The sequence below is a fragment of the Hetaerina americana genome, unplaced genomic scaffold (assembly GCF_022747635.1).
Source record: "Hetaerina americana unplaced genomic scaffold, ioHetAmer1.1.p SCAF_9, whole genome shotgun sequence".
Classification (NCBI taxonomy): Eukaryota; Metazoa; Arthropoda; class Insecta; order Odonata; family Calopterygidae; genus Hetaerina; species Hetaerina americana.
Genome location: NW_027287538.1, coordinates 35,026,737 through 35,049,678, shown reverse-complemented (window position 1 = coordinate 35,049,678; position 22,942 = coordinate 35,026,737). Strand labels below are relative to the sequence as shown.

Sequence of the window (22,942 nt, the reverse complement as noted above, 5' to 3'; positions counted from 1 at the left end):
TTTTTGCAAAGAATCCAAAAAGACTTGACACCAAGATTTGACCTTCATCAAATTGACTCCATTATTTTCAAAAAATTGAACGTTCATGTACAGGCTAAAGCTCTAATTTATACAGAGTCATTAAAAGATACTCTAAAACCTTAAAAGAATTTCATAATTTTTTTTTAGTTTCAAAGAACTAAACAAACTTTGAGATATTAAAAACGGAGTAGGAGAGACTTAACTGGTTAAATAAAATATTCAGTTGCGTCAACATACTTTGTCATATTCTTAATTAAATTAGTAATCCTAGAAAATATTGCTCTTCAATTATATATGACAATATGTACTCTTTAATTACTGAATGGAAATGCTTTTAAAAGCAATTCACTTTAAATTCTACAGTCCCATAAAATCCAGAATTCATAAATAAATATTATCTCCAATGAAAGTCATTTAACACCTAAAAAAATCCAGCCTATTTAAACTATCACTTTAAAATTATAAATTACGTCAGAAGAATCATTTTATGGTAAGAGCTACATGAAAGAACATGAGATATCATGCATACAGTGGAATTGAGCAAGGTTACTGATTTTGAAACTGTGTTGATAACCACTTAACTTTAATTTACAAGTTATGAAATTAAAACAAACTGTGTTAAATCACAAAATAGTTCTGACCGTCATGTAGCAATAACTGAAAATATAGCAGCTCAGTACAATCTTGCAACTAAACCCCAACAAAATTCTAAAAATGATATAAATAGAAAGATTAATATTTATAGCATTCTTCTTACCATGACATGTAAATCCACAGTCAAATTTAAACAAAGGATTAATATATGTACAGGACTTAAGCGAATTAAAATTACCTCAAAAAAATCTCAGTTGAATTTAGTGCACAGCCACTCAAAGGAAGCAAGTTGGGCAAATCCTACCTAATGATAAACACAGCTGCTTCATTAAAAACAAATTCTGAAGCGAATTTTGGCTCATTAGACATATACTTCCCTTCCAAAATTCGACTCACTTTACATGCTTTGAATCATTTTTTTCAACTGCAAATCCATTGATTTCCTTTTCCCTGGCTTTATTTGCTTTCCAGTTTTTAACAAACAAATTTTTGAAGCAGTTGGGTTGGGCAAAAACTGGTTTTCATTAAGTTTTTTCTCATCACCAATGATTAAGCCTTCCCTTTCTTCCAACTTAACTTCCTTCATAGGAAACTTCCATTCATTGGAGAGTCAACACAGTTCTCAAACACCACGTTCAACAACATTCCTTTTTTTGTGCTGCACCAGCTCTCTTGTTTCGTCTTTCCCGTGAATTATGTCGACCCCAATTCCCACTCGCTCAGTTCTCACTCAACACTATTGTAACTCCAATGAAGATTATTATTTATTTATTAACCTTGGGAAAAAAATTCGTGACTCCTCTTTTACAATATAGCTACTGCCATTCCCTTCTCTTTTTTTGGTGAGCCAGCCCAATCCCAAGAACATACTCCGCCAAGAGTGAGTCTGAGATTGGGCTGTTGAAAAAGTCAGAAGCAGGGCATTCATAAAGAAGAATGTAATTGAAGGAAATGAATTTCATAGACCAGGAATAATAGCAGCAGTTAAGTTCATCAATGCACATGTGAGGATGGGGAAATTATGCAGGAGGGACGGGATGTCTTAGCAGATTCGTTTTCTTGATAAAAACATCAGAACTTGAAACCCTCGCTGGGTATGCTGGTATTTGAATCAAACTGGTATCCCCCTTCAGCTGCATCGGGATTCAGGTTGTAATCATCATCACCCTGTGAGAAATAAGAAAATATATTAAACAAGATGCAAAAAAAAGACAAAGAAGCTCAAAAAAATCACCAAGACCCTATTAACTAGGCAATGGAAAACTGTACTTTCAGAAATTTGCGGGTTCATACCTACTCAAGGAATTAAAATAAATTCCTATCTTCCCTGACCTCATATTTCATATGTTACGAGACTTATCTCCAAGAGCCATTACCTGAACTGAGTGAAAAGTTATGCTGAACTGTATAAACTAATTGCTGTTTATATTATTTATGCAAAACATATCACTTGTAAAACGTAAAAATAAACTTTTAACTCTTAAGCTGCGGGATACATACTTGTACGTATGCATGGTAAATTTTGGGAGGAATTTTGCACTATGTTTCACTGTATATCACCCCAATGGCTCAGAGTTCCCTCTCAATTTCACAGTCTGAGCTCCTTTTCATGAATGGGTCACCTATATTCTCTCCCTAACTGGTTCCTACCATTACTCATTAGGGCCTGCATTCCACCATCATTAGAAATGACCTATCTTTCTGACTGCCAGCTACTTTCAGCATATATTACATGGCTGAAAATGAACGGATTTACATGCCTTTCAGGGTCAAATCAATCGCAAGAAAAACAAACATAATAGGAGTACCCTTCCTAGGTAAAATTAAAACAAAAAAGTCTAGAATTTAAAGTTCCACTAATGAGTTATCATAATGCTCTCATCATTCATCACGATGGGAGAAAAGAAATGCATTCATAGAATTTCAAGGGTCTTCCTCTGCCTACTTCACCTTTATTCACAGAGGTGTGCACAGGATGTGCTCTCTCTCTCTGATTGTTTTCTTGTGTCCCTTGTACTGAGAGACAAGAAAACAACCACAATGCTCCAACTGAAGGGTTCAAGTATTTTTCCCCAAGCTTCATTTTCACACAAACCCTGAATTTATGTAGTTTTACACTGCCCTTTAAAACGCATTAAGTTAAGGTTTCACCGCATATCTCATTGTTGGGAACCACAAAGGCACATTCCAATGTTCAGCAAGTTAAAATGCATATTCTACGTAGGCTGATTATTTTGCTCCAAGATGGACCCAGATCAGCATAGTATGGTAACACCACTTCAGCCCCAAATAATGATTACCAGTGTTCCAATCCAATGCAAATTCAAAGTAAATCCTGACACATTGCTATACCTATGCCAACACTTTATCTATTCTGAGATATCCTCATATACACCACTGATTATCAATACCAATAGAAATGAAATATACTTACTGAGCCAGAGAAATAACTTCCAATAATATCATATGCTAGTTTATAAATGTCCACATTTTCATGGTTTTGGAGATCTTCTATCTTGTCCAAGCCTGAAAAATGTATCCACAATTAAGAAGATTAATTCACACAATAATACCTTACTATTAATCTAAACAGCTTACTTAGAGTCAAATTTTTAAACATCAATTTTAGACATTCTGCAAAAAAGCCCAAAGTTAATTATAAGTCATAAGAGAACAGAAAATAGAATTACTTAGATTAATTATATGCCAATTGTTAACATTTCTCTGTATTCTATGCTAATTAATACTGGCCTCACTGAAATAATGGACATTCAACATTTTACTAGTAAATCTTAATGAGGAACTTAAATTTGATGTCTACAAACCTTGACATTCTTCAATCATAGCAGCGATCTGTTCCACCCTTGAGCCTGCTATCTTTAGGATGTTATTTATACCATCTAGTACCACTTGAATGACTTGCGTATCTTTACAAGCCAAAAGATTACAAAATGGTGGTATAACACCTTCCTGTATTAAGTAGCCAACTTGATCCCGATTCCCGCTAATTGTTAAGTTACTGATGGCCCAAGCAGCTTCCTTCTGAGTCTGGAACTCTCCCTAAAATATACCAGTATTTCCATATTTTTAATAAACAAATCATGTCTGGAATTGTTATACATATCAACTATGCTTAGGCTTCAAAGAAACACATGCGAAGAATGATTACTTTGGCAATTTAAGACTAAGTTATCATACTGACATAGAATAAATTTAAAGGCAAAATCTCTCTGCAATATTTGATTCAAAAGCACAATTACCATCAATTTAGCCAAGAGGTTAAAAATTAGGGTAAAATTATGCAGGCATTTCCATTCTAATGGCTTTCAATAAAGATTGCAAATATTCTAATTTCCATTAGGGATTAAATTACAAAATAAAGCAAAATTACTTTAAGGACTCACCTTGCTCAAATTACTAATTATTTTAGGCACTAAGCCTGCATCTATCACAGCTTGGACCTGTACTTGATTTCCAGCAGTTATGTTGGACAAGAACCATACAGCTTCCTAAAATTTAAAATAACTATTACTAGTAACCTCAATTATATGCTCTATAACCTCTATATATATTGAATGCACATCCAATAATTTAGAAGTATTATACTTGGGAATCTACCATAACATGCCAGAAACAGTTACTGAAGAATCAGGACTAGAATATTGAAAAGAGTTAAAAAACTGATCCCTATTCTTTCCCACTTCACTACCATAGGCTGTCGATACTCCTAAAATAAGATAGCTATAATGCTGTAAAGATACTAAGCCAAAACCATCTTGGTAAAAACCATTAGTACCAAACATCAAAAGACACCTTTTGGCAAAGGTAAGAATGCAAAAAAAAAGATGGCAAAATGACTCTATTGAACATATAACATTCTATTTGAAAACACTATAGCCCAAGCAGAGTTTCAGAATCATAAAATAATTGCAATAATGATAATTCAGCAACACTGAGTGGCATTAGTTTGTTTGACTCTTGAATCAAGCAAAAAGCAAATTTAATACTAACTTATCATAAAAGTTATACTGTAAATAAGCAACCATAAAAACAATGAGACTAGAGCTAGCACTAAGAGGCAGCACCAATTAGCTGCTAGCTGTGCAGGTTTGTCCACATATCAGACGGAGCTTAGTTCCTGAAATTATTAATTATCTTTGAGGAGCCTTAGGAGTTCATCCATTTTACAGAACAGCATACACCCAGTTTCATATTACTGAAGAGCAACCTGTATCATTGCATTGCAATTGAATGCATTGCCAAATATTTTTCTCAGAAAACAATACATACATAAGAACAATCTGAAATTTTAACATAAATGGGTGCCAAAATTTATTTGTCAGGTGCCAAATACAAGGGGTTGTGCTGACTCAACCAAATAGATATCAAATTCACCCTCAGCAATCTACTCAAAACTCAGAATTCTGATAGTTCTGTAGATCAAGGGATTCCATTTTGTCTCAGGTTTTTCCTATGGGTAATGTTTTAGTTATGGCTGTAAGGATATTAACATTTGCCAAAATAATAACAACAGATTAATATTTTATTGCTTTCAAAATGAACCCTCACTAAGAGCTAGTAATGATATCATTTTTAAGTTCTTCAAATGGTATTCAACATATGACAACAGAATTATAGACAAATTTGTAAGACGATTAAAAAAAATCCTGTTCTCTGAAAAATTCAAATAGTTTTATTTGAATCTGAATAAAAGAATATATTGTTTACCAGCTCTTTCTCAGGGAAACCTGAATGTTTCAAAAGGAAATTCATAGGAATTACAAAAACCCATTTTTTTTAAATTTGCATTTAATTAAATGCATTACCATACTTGAAACGATATAAATTGAGGCACAGGGAACTTAAAAATAACTTTTGAAGTGCAGCAAGAATGAAGTTCAAAATTGTATAGCTGTTTTACTGCTAAAAATTTTAAGGTTACACTTTCTTTCTCTGTACCCTTTAATTCTTCTCATTCACTCCAGGACGCACAAAATATTGAAATACAGGTATTTAGGGATACTGAAACTAGAAAATGGAGATGAAGGAGAGAGACCCTGATTTTCATCACCTCCATAAGAATTGAGAATGCAATTATCTACCAGAAGTCACAATGTCAGGAAATCAAAAATTTAAGTGATATCTAGTTCATCAACACATTTCTGCCTTCCTTGAAGATGCTGATAAGGAATTTGGTCTAGGTAGTCTAGTAACCCCAATCACGAGGATGCAAGAGTGCAGTTGTAAGGCAATTCAAATTATTTTGACATTTTCCAGTCCTTTGAGATAATTCCCTCATCTTTGCAGCCAGGTTATGCTCTATAGAGGCGATACAGACTTAAGCCCACTCATTAATTAACCTTAAGTCATGATTTGATCAATAAAAGCAAGCCAAGGGGGTTTCCCTTGCAAGATGGGACTCTCCGCATGTCGGTCTCACTGCATAAACTTTTCCCATGAGGGGTAGCAAAGAAATACCAATCGGCTCAAACTCCAAAGTCTTCCTCATTTTAATAAATCATATTAAGTTAGCACTCATCAGAAATTCCCTATGACTTCGATGGACTTAGTGTTAAGCCTGGTTAAGGCTGATGAAGCCCATGAATTTACATTGGAAAAAATTAACAGAAACAGGTCTGAAAAACATCTAAATGACTTATGCTAAGACTATCCGCTGACATCACTACTGAAGTTGCCAGAGAATGGATCAACAATTTTTAACTAAAAAACTAAGGCTTTCTGCTAACAACTTGATTTAAAAGTTTTAGAAGAAATTCAAGAGAAACCATAATAAGTTCCTCATTTGGTTATTGCCAGTCCCCAAATTGATGTTCCTGTCAATTAGAACCAAATGTTTGGATCCTCAGAACTATCCACTTCAAAATATTCTTCTAACCTTTCTTTTGAAGCATATGCCCCAGGGAAGTTTGAGCAAACAACAAAATAGCACGGTTCAGAAATGTTTTGACATCACAATTTGCTAGTCATCTTTATAGTTTTTTATTGATTTTTTGCATTTAGAAAAGCTCTCTATAGTCCAACAAGTGCAGGAAGCATGTGAAAAATATTTCATGAATGTATTTTTTCAAAATTGGAGCTTAATATAATCTCATTGAGATCCCATTTTTGCACTTTCATGACTTTCTGAAATAGGTCATGTAAACAACATATTATTTCAGATAAACAAAGTTTTTATAAATACTAATTAAATAAAAGTATTTTATTTATTTATTTATTTATTCAGTATAAGTCCGAAAACAGCACATTTTGGCCTTAACATCGAACTATTAACAACGATAACAATGGTCACATTTTACAAACACCCAAGCCCTAGATGGAGCGAAACTCACCCAGGCGGGAATCGAACCCGCGACCCTTGGAATGGCAGACGAGGACGTTACCCCGCCGCCACCGGGGCCGGCGGGGTAACGTCACTGTTCAGAGTTCACTGTAAGTATCACTGTTCAGAGCTTTTAACGACTAATTCTCTATCCTAAATGCCCTAAGTCCAAAGCGCTAATGTCTTAGAAGTCCAAAATAATAACCAAAATAATTGCACTTGTCCTTGAGACAAATGCTGACATCTTATGGAAGCTGCCGCTCAAACACATGAAAAAAATAACAAATCACTTTCTCCAGAGATGCTATCAGAATTCTGAGTCAGTTTTGACACCCATTTCTTTGCACAGGATAACTTAGTATTATTCAATAGAAATGATGATATAGGGCAACCATTCCATGACGGATTGGACAACCATAGCATTAATGTTTTTCATGTTTCAATAAATTTTATAAAGGAATTGTTATGTTATGTCTTTGGCCTCCACAATGAGAGACTTCTGCCTGGTAGGACCTGGGAGTTCCATCAAATATAGGATGTTTTTTAAAATGTTTGAGAGAAATCAATGCAATGACCCACATGTTAAGAATAAAATCACACAATTAATCCTGATACCAATCCTGCCGATTAATTTGTTGATACATTTGTCCTTGACATCACATAAAATGATAATTAAGTTTTCATAACTTTACCTTACAAATTTTTTCCTTGCTATGAGACAGCAGGCCAGGGAAATGCGACAGGGCATCACAGTTAAGCACTACCTGAGTTTGCTCATCAGTGCCAGTAACAATGTTACCAACTGCCCTAAGAGCTGCAGTTTGCACCTGTAAAATAAGTAAATTATATTTACTAGAGGAAGAGCAGAAAAATTAAGAGATGTAAGAACAGTTTATTCTGCCATGGTTGAATTGTGCTTTTCCACATATAAGTGGAGGCATTGATGGAAGAAAAATGGGAAGAAATGGAGATGAGAACAAAAGTCAGTGGGCAATTCATAAAATCAATCATAGTTTCTTGATGATCAAGCTTCAGTTAACCAGTGAGCCAGCGTCGCATGCATTACAGACCTTGGTTAATACCACAATAAGTGGAATTAACAAAGCTGTATTTTTTCTTTCCATAATAAATAAGTTCCACAAAGTCAAGCCTTAAATTACAAATTTCATCACAGCGTTCATTGGAAAGCCAGTGAACTCTACTATTCTGTAATGCGAAATTTTAGAGCATAAGTATATCCCATAATACAAAATCTACAAAAAATGTTTAGGGCAACATTGACAATAATGGGTTTAGTTAATAGCTGGAAAGTGGCTACTGGTTAATTATGAAGTGTAATTAATATTATAATAAGGATATCTTATAGGCAGTTATTTTCATAAGTTATTGGTCATCATTTCTTTTGAAGAATGATTATTAATGAAATGGCCAAAGAAATTATTCATCTGTCAAATCACAATGCTTTGAGGTTGAATGAATACATAATTTATTTATACATATACTGATTTCTTTGTCCATCATCGATCCCAGTAAAACGTGGATGTAAAATGAACTATTTATTAAGAAAGAAAATTATAAGTCTTTGTTTCCTTTTAACTTCAAATTAATTAACTTTATTTTGCCAACCTACTAACATTTAGAGCTTGGCAGATTGGTTTGCAGGTTCAGGATTCCCTCAAACCATGCCAACATGATATAGCAACCATTCAAACCATATTAAAAGCATGAGTCTGATTTCCAAAGCAATGATATCTGACTTCATGACTCTCATAAAACTCGATCCCCAATATCTGAATGGGTTCCTGAATACCTATGCCAATAGCAACATCAATTTTTTGCAGAGCAAAAAGTCAAGGTAGCACCTCAAATTGCACAATATTTTCCTTGGAATATTTCTGCAACTTCAGCCTGATAATGACCACCATATTAAATTACCAATACTTAAGCTTCCACTGAAGTACAATATTATGGGTCCTTACCTTAACTTCTTTATGAGACAGGAGTGGAATTAGTTTTGGCACGACTCCACTATCAATCACAAGCTGTATTTGATCGTTGCCACCGTCAGTCAAGTAGCTCAAAGCCCACACTGTGTCAACAAGAATCTGAAATGTAGAGAAAAAGGAAAAACTAATATTGCAAAAAATTATCATAGAGAATAAACGTAAATACTGACCATGATGGATGGATGACTTGTGTCATCACTTGTATTAACCTCACTATCAGGAGCATTAAAATCTAACTGATTTCAATAGGATGAATTCCCCATTATTGCTACAGTAAAATTACCTCTAGTTAGTCAAGATTCCATTTTATGTCTTTTACAACACATATTGAAATGAAATAAGTAACTTAGTAATTTCGCACACACACTATTTAAAAACATGATTGATGATGATCAATTCTGAAACCTAGGTAATGTCTTAAATAATGTGTACATAGAATTACAAAGTTACTTCTTTAATTTCTATTATCACATATTAATTCAAACCATTTTGGCGATTAACACACAACACAAACACACACAGAATATAAGTACCCACTCTTCCCATTGAAATGACAAGCATGGCAGTTGAACATAGCAATGGGATTTGTAAAATCATAGCAAAAATGTCATCATTTCTCATTTCAGCAGAGTAAATAGGTAACACCAAAAGCTCAATTAAATGCTTGCAATAATCTTGAAAATGGAATTTTATGGTCAGATGTAGTAAAATAGTGAGGGTTGGACAAATGGGAACCAGGCGAGAACTACCAGCATAGGTACCAAACAGAGAAATCCTTTTAAGTGTCTCATTGGTTCATTAACTGGGGGGACTTATCCTTACTGATGTTTACCTCAGCTCTCATAACAACTCTTTCAAGTTTATCAGAGAAGATCACTCATCAGCAAAGGACTCTCTTAACACCCACACCAGTTAAGGCTTCAATCAATTTTAGAATCAAGTTCATTGCAACTGCTAAGAGCTTTGCTTTGTTTTTAGATCTAAAAATACTCAAAAGAATGAAAAAAGAGAGTAAAAATGTCAAAAGATGACCATGACTCACATTAATATCTGTGTGGTGTATTAGTACATTCAGAGCAGGGAGTATTTGCTGAATAGTTTTCTGGGATGGAGGGGGCTCTTTGTTGCGACAAAGATTTACAATAACCCAGGTGACGTTCCTCAGAAAACTTATGGGGATGTCTGGCTTGATAAATGAGAGAAGTGGCTGCACAACTCCTAGGTTAATCACCAAATCCCTCAGTGCAGGTCCATCTCCAATTATATTACCTGCAATAAAAATAATAAGATGATCAATTAGACATTTTAGATTTTTGTCAAAATTACATTAAAGTAACGAAACCAATGACTTCAAACAATTTATTAACAAGTCGATTACAGCCAATTCTTTCAGCATATTCAAGAAATTAATACAGACAAAACACCTAGGTAAGTAGTTCTTCCTCGCACACTGTTGATTGATGCTTTCAACACAATATAAGACTCAATTCTATTCATATTAACCAATAACAATTGACCTACCATGAAAATGTGCAAATGTAATCTTTATAGTATAACCTTGTAATTTATTCCACAAGTCACAGGTGATTATCCACGGCAAATCAATATTTCACTTGGCAAATATTTATTATGAAAATCATTTAATGCCTCTGGAGTAAATACTTCCTCAATACATGCATAGCTGATACTTTAAGAATCAACACTTCATAACTTTCCAGTATGTTTTTCATATGAATTCCATTTTCTAAAATATCAGCATAAAAATGAGACAAAGTGATTTGGAATTTTAAGACAATGTTGGAGGCAGAAAAATAAGAAAACGAAAAGTATGAGATGGAGAAGGAAAATATTGAAGCTTCAGATGTTTATGAGTAACAAGAAATGATTCAGGGAGAAATCAATTGAGTTCTGCAGGTTAATTTTCACCAAAAATTTGTTTAGAACCACAAAAGGCAAAAGTACATATGGAAAATGATGGGGATTCAGGGAGATATCAGTTGGACTAAATTATGATCCGACCGATTTAAGATAAGTGTGATCAATGGCCACATTTCCCCAAAAGTGGATTTCGACTAGAATCAAAATTTAATAATTATGAAGTGTAGTTATATTCCAAAAGATAAAGCAGGATAAAGGAAAGTGAAATATAGTTTGACAACTGGATTGACAAGGAAGGTGTATCAGCAGGGTTTAGGGAAAATTATGAGTGATGACAGGTAACTGGGTACTATAAAAGAATAATGGAAAGAAGTAAAAATAGGGACATCAAAAGCAACAAACAAAACTTTAGGAACTATAAAGAGAAAAAGTACATTAGGAAACCATTGATGATGGACAAGATATATAAAAGAAGATGAAAGGAAATGGAAGAATGTAAATACAGACTTAAGCAAAAGAAAGTATAAAAGCTTAAATAATAAACTAAGGTGAGTAACAAATACTGCAAAAGAAGTGTGATGGAAGAGGCAGCGTAATAACAAGTAAAGTTCACATACGAAAGTTGAAATTGGTAAGATTTTCACTATGTTGAAATCCTGTCAGGATGTCAGAAGGAAAAACCATTGGAAACAATCAAAGATGTCAGGAAAAATATTAGTTGAATCAGAAAATATTCACGAGAAACGGAAGGAACACAAAGAAGAACTCTAAGGCAAAACATTGGATCAACAAGGTTAAGACATGGAAAGAGAATATGACATAGATGAGGATAGCTTAAGTTCAAGGCTTACTTGATGCCACAATAGAAGGATCATTAAGTGAATTGAAATCAAATAAGTCTGCAGTAGCAGACAAAACTTCCATAGAACTAATAAAAGAAAAATGCAGCAAGGAAAGTTTTTATGGACTTATTCATAGCATTTATGAAGGAGAGATTTGGCCAGAAGGTTTCATCAGTGTTAGTTCTGATTCCAGAAAAATACAAGGCAGACAAAGGTGAGGATTACAGAACAATTCAGTTTGATTTCACATGCAGCTTAGCTAAGGAACATGTACAAGAGAATGCAGAACAGGGCAAATGATTGCTTGGGAGATGATCAATTTAGGTTCAAGAAGGGGAGAGGCACATGTGGCACCATAGCAGTAATGAGGTCATTCATAGAAAAGAACATATAATACCATCAGGATGTAATGGTCTGTTTGGTAGATTTCGAGAGGGCATTTGATAAAGAGAATTGGGTAGAATTAATGAATATATTGCAGATAATAGGAGTAGCTTTGAGGGACAGGAGACATCTGCAACTTGTATGTGTCACAGACTGCTCAGGTGTGAGTGGCAGGTGGATAATAGGGCTGGGCAGTGTTGGGAAGAGGTTTAAGACAGGGGTGTCCATTATCACCCTTGCTGTTTAACATATATTCATATGAATCATTGAAAGTGATAGGGAAAGAACGGAAATAAAAAATGAATATCTGTCAAGAATTCATTAAATTAGTTACTTTCCATAATGATCAAGCTCTAGTTTGTCAGTCACCCAATTGGTAGCAAGTATTGCTGAATGCATTGAAAAGTCAGTGTGTGTACATGGCATGAGAGTGTAATGTGTATACACGGCATGAGAATAAATGTAAACAAAACAAAGGTTACGAGGTTTTCCAGAAAGAGAAAGTCCCAAGTAAAATATCAAAATCAACGTTTATAAACTTGTGCAAGTGGAACAGCGTACATATCTCTCAAGTGCTTTGGTCTTATTGATAATGAATTGCTCTTTCTATCTGAATGAAAGCTGTGGAACATATAAAATTTTGTAAAACAATGAGACTTGGGTGGAGTGGACTCTGATTCACTTCTTCAGGATGCAATGGTCCCAGATAATAAAAATCATAGTTTTAATCTCTGCAAAAAAATGAAGACATTACAAATCATATTATGGAGACTTTTTGCTGTAATCTGTAGAATGTATTTTGATAATTATAATTATAGGCAAGGTAACAAATGTAACATTTGACAACACAATGTAGACACTACCCAATGAACATTTTTACCATTAATTGTCATTAGTTGGTAGTCTAGAGTTCAAGGTAAGTTTTGAATAAATGTTTGAAAATAAACTACACCAAAAAATTTCTGATTAGGAAACATAACTAACCTAAAGCCCAAACAGCTTGTTCACAGACACTGTGGTTTGGTGAATGAAGAAGCTGCAGGAAAAGAGGCACTGCGCCTGCATTGACAACAGCATTCGTTTGTGCAGAGGTTCCACTTGCAATGTTCGTAAGAGCCCAGGCTGCTTCAAACTGTAGGGCAGGGCTAAATAAAGGCAAGTCAAAAACAAGGTTATTCCTTCCAATTAGTAAAATGTACATAGGCATAAAAAATTTCACTTTTTTTCTCATACCACTCCAACTAGAAACACATATTTCACATCTTTAATGACAAATAAAATTTGCAGTGAGGTGGACTACTTGGTGGAATTTTCAAAGGCTTGAAAATTAACGCCATCTATTTTCATAGACATTAAATACTACAATCGCAATTTGTCCACTTCACTCTACACTTGGCAATAAATATTAAGGTTTCATTATCACAAAAGTCATTTAATGACAAAAATATTGATAGGTAAAATTCTTAAAAGCTAATCTTCAATAGAGCCAATTCAGCAAACCCCTAATAGCTAATAATTAACCTTGGCTCCCCATATAGCTAATCTGTATGCTATGCGAAGAGTCATCCAAATCAGGCAAAATTCTGATATTCTGGTGGTTTTACACACATAATCACATGAAACACTTTCTCCTTTGAATTGTGGCAATAGCTGATTGCCATTGGCTTCTAATTATTTCATACGATGCATTAGAGCCCTTAAGTGTAAGAAGAAACCATTACAGTATGAAAGACTTATTTCAATAAAATAAATCAAGGATTTTTTTCCTAAGATAAAGTCTGCAGTAAAGCATTAGTATCTCATTATCACTATTACATGGAAAAAACCCATGGTAATGACTACTTGATTGAACTATCTCAGTCAAATACATTTCAATCATTTAGATAATTAAATTAATCAAGCACTCATAAATAAAAAGGTGAAACTGGCACTAGTTTTTGTTTATAATGATGCAATACATGGTCATTGCCGTTCTCCGACATACTTAAATTCTACCATTTGCTGTCAAATTATAAACACCAACAATTGGCTGTAGCAGCTACAATATTTGAAAATATTACAACTAATGTTCTGTGTTGTCACAAATTAAAGAACAGCACTTGAATTCCATTTGATTTTAGCAAATCATATTCAGTCATCAGTACTTGCATATGTTCCTTAGGTGTTTCAACAGTGTAATTACCAGCACTAGTGAGGCACCTTCATTGTAAATAATAAACCTAAACAGCCATAGCCAACCACTACATACAAATATGTTCTCTACTTGGAAAGATTGTCATGATCCTGTGTCCTAAATGCCAGTGCCAAACATTCCCATTTCACTTCATCAATTCACATACCACATATGGTTGGCCTCTTGCTACCTTTCAATTTCCAGGAACATTATTCCCCAAACCTGCCTTTCCATTCTGTGGAAATTTAATGCTAACCCAGGGTCAGTTAGATTAATCTTATACTACTACTTTTTCATATATGATAGCGTGTTAAGTGATACCCAACTCCCAAAAGAAACCTCTGCACCCGACTTCTCTTAACTTCACATTTTTTAAGTCAAAGTTGATTTAGTCCACGAAATCACATGGAAAGAATTTGCTACACATCTCAAATTTGTTGCACTGGTCACTTACAACCAGCATGTAGATGACCATATGATTTATAGTTCATATAGCAACAGTTATAATTTTAAATGTGCAACTGGAATATTGATTGAACTATTATAATTAATTTCAACATACTCAAGAAATTTGGAAGATTAAGGTCAGATTTTTCACGAGAGTACAAAAGTGCTGCTTCTCCTGATCCCTTACTAAGCCACTTGGCATTACTTGATCGGTTCCCGTCCAGATTAGTGAGGGTTTACTGTATATTGGATAACATCCATTTGAAAACAGGGTCTCACATGAGCAGTACAATGACACTCCTTGCCTAATGCACATACTGTCATGCATTTCCTATGTAAAGGAAGGAAAAATGGAAAAGTGACATTGTAATCTAAATGGTTTCTAAGCTTCAGCTGGCCCAAGCCACTTCATGAGCTTACTGAACCTGCTTGATTTACTGTAATACAAATAACGTCTTGATCATCTCAGGATGCTAATTTGACAGAAAAATTTCAGGGCTAGGTTGGTACATGGAATGTTCAAGGGTTCAGCACCATTACAGGTTTGATGAGTAAAATTCCTATTAAGAAGGGCCCACTAAGACCCTTAAGGCTATACATGCTACTTAGATATTAATAGGGACACAGAATGAGGAAATACTTCAATGCAAGTGGTTTCTAGGCTTAAGCCATCCTAAACCTTTAAGGAGTTGGTTCACCCTGCTTCATCAGTATGAGAATAGATAAATTGTAAACTGTATAAATGATATCAAATACTCTATGAATATTATTTCTTACTACTCAAGGCATCTGCAATATCCCCCTTTGAAAAGCCAGCTCACACACTATCTTTGGATTTCTTGTCTCGCCATTGAACTCATACAATGAAATGTTTTAAAGGAGGATCATCCAGAAGGTTGACTTTGCACAGCACATAACACTATCCAAGATAAATTCAGAAATTTTGTGAATTCTTAAGATACAATTAGAATAAATTCACTTAATAGGAGCGGAATTCCAAAGGATATGACACTTAAGCAAGTGTTTAATTCCCCAAGACTTATTTTGTGTCAAGTCATATTTTACATACTTATAATTTATCATGATTCATTTCAACATCACAGCATTATTAAAGGTGTGACAAACCTAAGTATCTTGGCACTCACAACATTTAAGATGATTAGTATTTTTAATGCAAGGTTACTTCATTGAAATTGGGACTTAGGGCATACGAATTGTGGTTAAAAAATGAACAATATAACAAGATGTTTTAAGGCCACTAGTACACACATTTCTCACAATAACCACACTTCCCACTAACTTTTATGTCCTTAAACATCAATATCATAACAATGATTCTCCTATCTACAAAAAACAATAATATAATAAGCCAGAATTAATTTTCCCAAACTTAGGAGTGGAAGAAAGGAATGACTTAGATTATATCCTTTGTCAATAAGAAAATATCCGCGAGCAATAACTGGCCTTAGCCTTCAAAGTTTCAAAAGCTGACAGGAAACCTGAAACCTATGATCACATGATTCTTATATCACTTTCAATTTTAGCTTTTTCTTCCAAATCTAGCTAACAGCATATCAGTTAATAAACACAATCTAAGAAAAATCCATTACAAAACACCGTTTTATTAGCTGTAGAAAGCAAACACACATTCTTTCAACCCATTGCAATTAGGCTTACCAAAGGCTAAAAAACTTATCAAACAAACCAAATCAGGCTCAATAATATACCTCTTAAAAACTGTGTGCCTATCACGTAGTTAACTTTGATATTTAAATGTGATAACAATGGACAGAAAAAGAATCGGTGATCATTTAAAAAGATTACTTCACTATCACCAAACACATATAATGAAGAACTACTCTGAATGGATGGTAACAAATGACAATTCATATAGTGACAGTTAACAAATTTACATTCAGGTTTACTGTAGGTCATTTAATGGTTTACTTAATCTGATAATCCCCAGATTACTACTTTGTAAAGTGTACTCCCTGCATATTGAACTATATAATAGATTATTGATTCCCACGGTAATATGATAGGATAAAATGTGCATTACATGATTAACTTTGCAGAATTTCCATAACTTATTAGTATGGCATATTGAAATGTAATGAAATAATTGACTTTGTAATTGTGTGTGGAATTACAAAGTCAATTATTTCATTACATTTCAATATGTTATGCAAATTCCACAAAGTTACGCCTGAGACAACAAATTTTATTAGTATGGACTTATGGTATGACAGTTTATCTTCAAAACAATAAAGCCACCTTCAAATGACAAGGAGCAAGGAAGTAACGGATTTACTCATGGTACCAGGGAGACATTGATGAGTATAATTAAAATAATTACATGGATTATTTGAAGGAATACTCACAATAGATAAATTTCTCTACAGAAGTCAGTAATTGGCTATTCTCCTGCCTTTATATCCCCTTAAAATTCCTTATTCCAAACCAGAAAGTTAGGCGATGCTTCGTGAAATAATTAATACAATTAGACTGTGAGATGAAGGCATTTTCATAGGGAGCTTTTTCATTTTAAAAATAATGATATCACTCAATTCATAACTGCAGAAATATTTACACTCGAATCTAAGATCCATAAGTACCATTGCTGGGGTGAATTTCTTTCCTTCATTACCCCATACATATTATTAACACATGGTCTATTTACTCTACCAACTGTTAGGTTTTTTGCCTTGTGATTGCTTCCAGTGAAGCTATTATTAAGATTCATTTCGTAAAAAGTAATAAGCAGTTTTTTTAGTGGAAAGAAAGTACAACCACTTGTGTCCACCAATGTTTAAATCGAGACTGCCCTTTAGGGCACCCAAAAACAAAAAGAACAAAAATACTGCTCAAAAGCTAAGTGACAAAAATACAAAACACTATTTTCAACACCCCTTCCTTGTAAAGAATTGTGGCAAAGGAGATCAATTCTTTCTCAAAAATGTATAGCCCATCTTTCAACATGTCAAACAAACAAAAAAGACGCAAAAATTTCTAATGTATAGTCCATGTAAGGCCTATATACCCATTATGTTCAAAAAATCTTTGCATGTGTGCATAAAAAAAAACTCCATTTCCTCACCAAGCATATTTTAGCAATCAAAAGGGTAGCATCTAAAAACTGAAATTTACAGAAACCCTTCAATGATTGCAGATCAACTGCTCAAGCCCTTCCTAAAAAACACCAAATATCTCAGAACGAAAAAATCTACACCAGACTACAAATACTCAAAACCAATTTTGCTAATGGTGAACTTCACTTAACGCCTGGTAGTCTTTGTCATCACACCCACTAGTTTCATTCTGATGACACAATTAAGGCAAATCTTGACATTTTCTGCTTAATCCCTTAAAAAATGATTCAATATCTCTACATGCCTTGACATGTTTTCTAGTCCATTTGTTCTTGACTATCACAATCATGCCTTTTGTTCCTTCATATACATGGGTCCTCCAAAAATAGAATTCGTTCCATTGCATGCAGTAAGTTCCACTTCACCTCCATGACTCCTTCCTCTACTTCAATGTATTTTGCTTCAGTCATGGAGGCTGCTTTGACTCTCTTCCTCCTCAAGTACCATGTGGTTCCCTCCTCATGCCAAAGTTCATCAACCCACTGAATAATAACCCAAAGATAATGAATCTATAGAAGGACTTTCTCTCATCTGTGTCTTTGGCTCAATCAGCATTAATGTACTCTCTCACTCGGATCTCCTAACTTTAGGAACTTTGGACAACTCCAAATGGCCCCTAATGGTGAGTTAATGGCAAGTCACAAATGCTCCATCTGATTTATTGCCGGCCGCAAGATTTAAAAAAATGTCCTCTCTCTGGGCAGTAGTATCTTTTCTATACTAGAGACCTCTTCATATCCTGGGCATTTTTTCTATCGACTAGAACATCCAAGTGTAGAAACAATACCTTAACCTTCAATTTGTCCATACCAGATGTCTCGGAGATCTGCTTAATGTAGCATGTCTTATCCATAGTGCAGCAATTATCTGAAACTTTTGAAGTCTTCCCTGAAAAAAGATGACTGGCAAATCTAACTTTTTTATGCTTGTAAGATTGGAAAAATGCTTTTTGAATGTACCAATTTTACTTCTTTTTAGGTTGCATTGCCAGTAATCTTCAGTCCCTATGAGATAGCCAGCCCTATGAGCACCCCATCCGGAGCTCTCATGTCTAACTTCAACACCTTCACATACACCCAAACATTTTCATGACTTTGTTTCTCTTACATAACACTTGCTTTCAACCACTACTCCACTGTTATTCTGTTTCTTATTGATGATGACAGACACATATTCCTGATAAAAGTGGCTGCATTTAGCCCAGCCCAGGACAAGTGTGGAACCGCACACACTATAAGCATTCAACGTACCATGTCAAAAAAGGGTTGGTCTCATGTTCTGCTTTACCACTTTGTTATGAATTGTGTGGTACGGTGGTCAGCCTCTGGCTATTCCATTTTGTCCATATTACTTTGTAACTCATTCCCTGTCTTTGCCTTCATTTTCACTACAAAGATATTTTATTTTTCTTTCCTGAAGAGGTTCAACCTGGTTTGGATATTTTTTAAACTTCAAAAAATCATGAAACTTTCTTTTCAACATTTTTACAAACACACAATTATATAATTCATCATCAATGAAGTTATTGCACATTGCAAACACCCTTGGATGCTGCTTTGACTCTCTTCCTCCTCATGCCAAAGTTTATCAACCCGCTGAATAATAACCCAAAAAATTAAGTTCTCCCAGTTAAGAACTTCGCATAATCTTCCTAACATCTGAGTACAGGGTATCCAGAAGACAATTTGCATTCAATACCCATGATGACACTATTTCCAGTAGAATCAACACTCAGTGTATATATTTTTAACCAGCCATCTATATTGAAAGATGATTATACAACCCAAAAAGTTCTAATCTCAGCCGTGAAATTAGCAATATTATGAAATTATACTGAAAATATCAATTACTAACTACTTTTTGAAATGACAATTATTTAAATTCTTCTTTTGAAATACAGACAATAAGGAAACTATACATGTTCTTTGAAGTAATCAATAAGTTACATTATTTTTATGAGGGACCTTAATCCAATCGACTGAATTAAAGGTAATTTGTAAAGAAAATATAGCAGACACTTGGCAAACAATATCCAAAAATAAAAACAATTAGAAAAACTTGACTGTTTTATCAAAAAAATCAAAGGGTAAAAAGAGTTGTAATGACTAAAATAATTCATGTTTCTTATTTGAAAGTTTAAGTGTTTCTATACTTACTTTTCATGACATTCTAGACAGTAGACGAGACTTGGTAAAATTCCACTATTTATTAGTGCATCTATTGGAGGATTTCGATCTGATGAAAGTAGCTTTCTGGCGGACTGCACTGCATTTAACTGAACTGCAGGATTGTCACTTCTTGCATTAGCTACAAGCTGCTCCAAATTAGTCGTAGTTCTATCAATTTCTTCTTCGTCTAAAATATAAAACTCAATGATTACCTCTTCATCTATAACAACAAAACATTTTATGTTTTTTCAGAGCTTTTGATAAAGATATGATGCAATATTTTACTTTTGCATGGCAATGCCAACTGCAAAGATCAACGTTCCAGGATAATTACAAACAAGAGTACTACACAAAAATGGTGATTATTTTAAAATTCACGATTCATGAACTTTGGTTCTGATGCAAGGCTAACTTGAATGCCAAACAAACTCGAATCATGATTTCATGATCAGCAACATTAACATTAATCAAACCTTAATTTTGCGTAAAAATAAACCTGTACTTAAGCACGTCAAAAATTACAGCTGATTCCTTCTAATGCAAAAAGCATTAGCTTAGAGTGAAAAGCTAGTGCTTTTTGTTTGCTATGTTTGTGTGCTCAAAACTTTCGGCGCAAAAGCTCTTCGCACTCTGAAAGTACTTCAATACATTGTTTCCCGTCACAATTTATCTCCGGGATAAGAGAGAATCAATCACTCACCAGTGGAGTCTACTTGAGGTACGTTTCTCCTCTTCAGAAGTGTTTCGTCTCGTTTACTTTTTCTAAGTACAATAGTAACCTCATTTCTTCTCCTCCTCATTTCCTGCAAGAAAATTAATCAGATAATTATACTGAACTTAAATTTGTCTCATCAATTCATTTAAATCTACGTCTTACTAGTCCAAAATATCAACAATGGTCCAACTTAATTAATTAACCCAGTTAAGAGTGGGAGACACAGCACATAATTCCAGATGCATAATGACCCGGTAACAGTAATCATGGGATATCCTCTTTTCACAAAAACACTTATCATTGCCAGAATCATAAAAACTATCGACTGCTTAAGTCATACCCCAAGCACATCAACTTGAGAATATCATCGGTCCAATTTCTTTAAAAACAACAATCGTAATTTAAGGGTAGCCGATGAATTTATTAAGTGTTGATTAAAGAAATATGACGTTCCAAACTATAGTTAACTAATAGTTTCGACTTTTTCAACAGTACAAATGCAGGCAAAACCACGGAATAAAACTAAAATGAAATTGGCGACCAGGGCACCTATATTTTAACTTAATAAAGATATAAAGAATTGAGATGTACCCTGTAGTGTGGTATATACAGCTACATTTTGAGCGCCATTCACGCATACAGCAGGTGCGAAAGGTGAAATAGTTAAATATCCCCAAGGCAAATGACAATCATGAAAACCTCAGCTCTAAATAGAAACTTCGGCCATTATCAAATTAAACTACACTCTCGCAGGTGCTTACAAAAGCCAGCCTTCAGAAGACAACATCATATTTTCCTGGGAAAGAATCAATAACACAGTGCGCAGCTGATAATGGCGTAGTACTGATTAATTAGAGTTATAACAAAAAAACTGGGTAAAATTATATTTGCACACTACATTCATCGGCAACATGTGCTTCATGAAGACATTAGTCATCAAGATAGAATTCAATTATAGCCTGTCAAGGACACCAATGTGACAGCAATAGCGAAACACTCATATTCATTCAAATTTGTTTTTAATTTGCAGTCATTTTGTACCATGATAAGTAAAAAGGAATATTATCACTGAGATCGCGGTACTGGAAACGGTCGCACTGAATGTGACAGCTTTTCGGTTTGGAGGCAGGCATACCTCATGAATTTTAGTGGGACAATGGCACTTTCACTAACTAAGCAAACTTGCACACATCACATTCACTTACTTCCTGGTCTTTCCCTTTGTTCTTAAATGTCTGCATTCTATTCTTGAGCTGATCAGACGCCATTTTTAACCAAATTCGATAACCACAATGCTTCCGTTCAAAATGCCGGTTTTACACTATGGCCGATGCTCCGTGACGTCACTGAGGATACTTGTATGTCCACTGCACACGTCAATTAACAGTCAATTCAACTCTTCCCACAAAACAAAATACAACTTAGCTTATGTCTCTCTGGATGCAAAAAATAAGGCATAACACTGAAATAGGCATTTAATGCGTTGGACTTGACATGTAACCCGACCAGCAGCCCTCGAGGATCAGCGACAGCACGGAATGGCGCAAACCGCGCGAACTGCTTTTAGTGCCACCTAATTCGATGGTATAGTTAGAAAAACTCTTCAGTAACTTAATAAAACGTTGGAATCCAAATTATAGTGCCTACAACTCAACTAATTACATATACACTAGAATTTCGTCAGATATTGCATTACAGGTCAATAAAGCCTTCTTCTCCCTTAGCGCTGACGTATCTGTGTTCACATGAGGAACTACAATTGTTGAAGAAAATTAAAATCATATGTTATGCAGGAAACTGAAAATCCTAAATGGCTAACAGAGCCATCTGTATGTCCAAAGGGAATGGTAGAGCGGGAATTCAGCTTTATTTATTCCTGTTTTGTTAAACTATTTAAATTTATAAGCAAAATAACGGATAATATAGGAATATTAGTTAGTATATTTTAAGCTTTTACTTTGAGAAAAGATATATACACTTAAAAGCTATGGTTTGCCATGGAAATGATGAAAAAATCTAATTTCTTCCGTATGATAACCTCAGATCTCGTGAAAATACTTGTTTTACAATTAGTTACTTGATTCGACATATGAATCAACTAACATTCTGAATTCTTAGTCTAATTCTACAAAGGGTTTTCTCAGTCAAAGTGATAAGCCACTTCGTAAAATCAGTTTCGATGTAATTATGAATGCGCACGGAAATTTTCCTTGTGCACTATGCTT

The 22,942-nt window shown here is 34.4% G+C and overlaps 1 protein-coding gene across 1 annotated transcript; it reads right to left on the bottom strand.

Moving 5' to 3' along the window:
• Positions 1-244: 244 nt before the first annotated feature.
• Kap-alpha3 (karyopherin alpha3) lies at positions 245-22,440 on the bottom strand. The gene is made up of 11 exons (XM_071598102.1): positions 21,923-22,440; positions 20,703-20,805; positions 19,991-20,189; positions 13,050-13,210; positions 10,004-10,230; positions 8,935-9,060; positions 7,648-7,782; positions 4,020-4,124; positions 3,441-3,675; positions 3,050-3,141; positions 245-1,782 (listed from the first exon to the last, which is right to left on the bottom strand). Exons 1-11 carry the CDS (start codon positions 21,983-21,985, stop codon positions 1,687-1,689), a joined length of 1,542 nt encoding a protein of 513 aa, XP_071454203.1. The 5' UTR covers positions 21,986-22,440; the 3' UTR covers positions 245-1,686.
• Positions 22,441-22,942: the final 502 nt, after the last annotated feature.

What these genes read in the sequence shown, in the direction of transcription:
- Kap-alpha3 (XM_071598102.1), bottom strand. Translation starts at nt 21,985, where the DNA reads ATGGCGTCTGATCAGCTCAAGAATAGAATGCAGACATTTAAGAACAAA. An exon ending in ACAAGCTGTTTGGGCTTTAG is followed by an intron (nt 10,231 to 13,049) that starts GTTAGTTATGTT and finishes TTTTTATTGCAG; the next exon opens with GTAATATAATTGGAGATGGA. An exon ending in TATGATTGAAGAATGTCAAG is followed by an intron (nt 3,142 to 3,440) that starts GTTTGTAGACAT and finishes TACATTTTTCAG; the next exon opens with GCTTGGACAAGATAGAAGAT.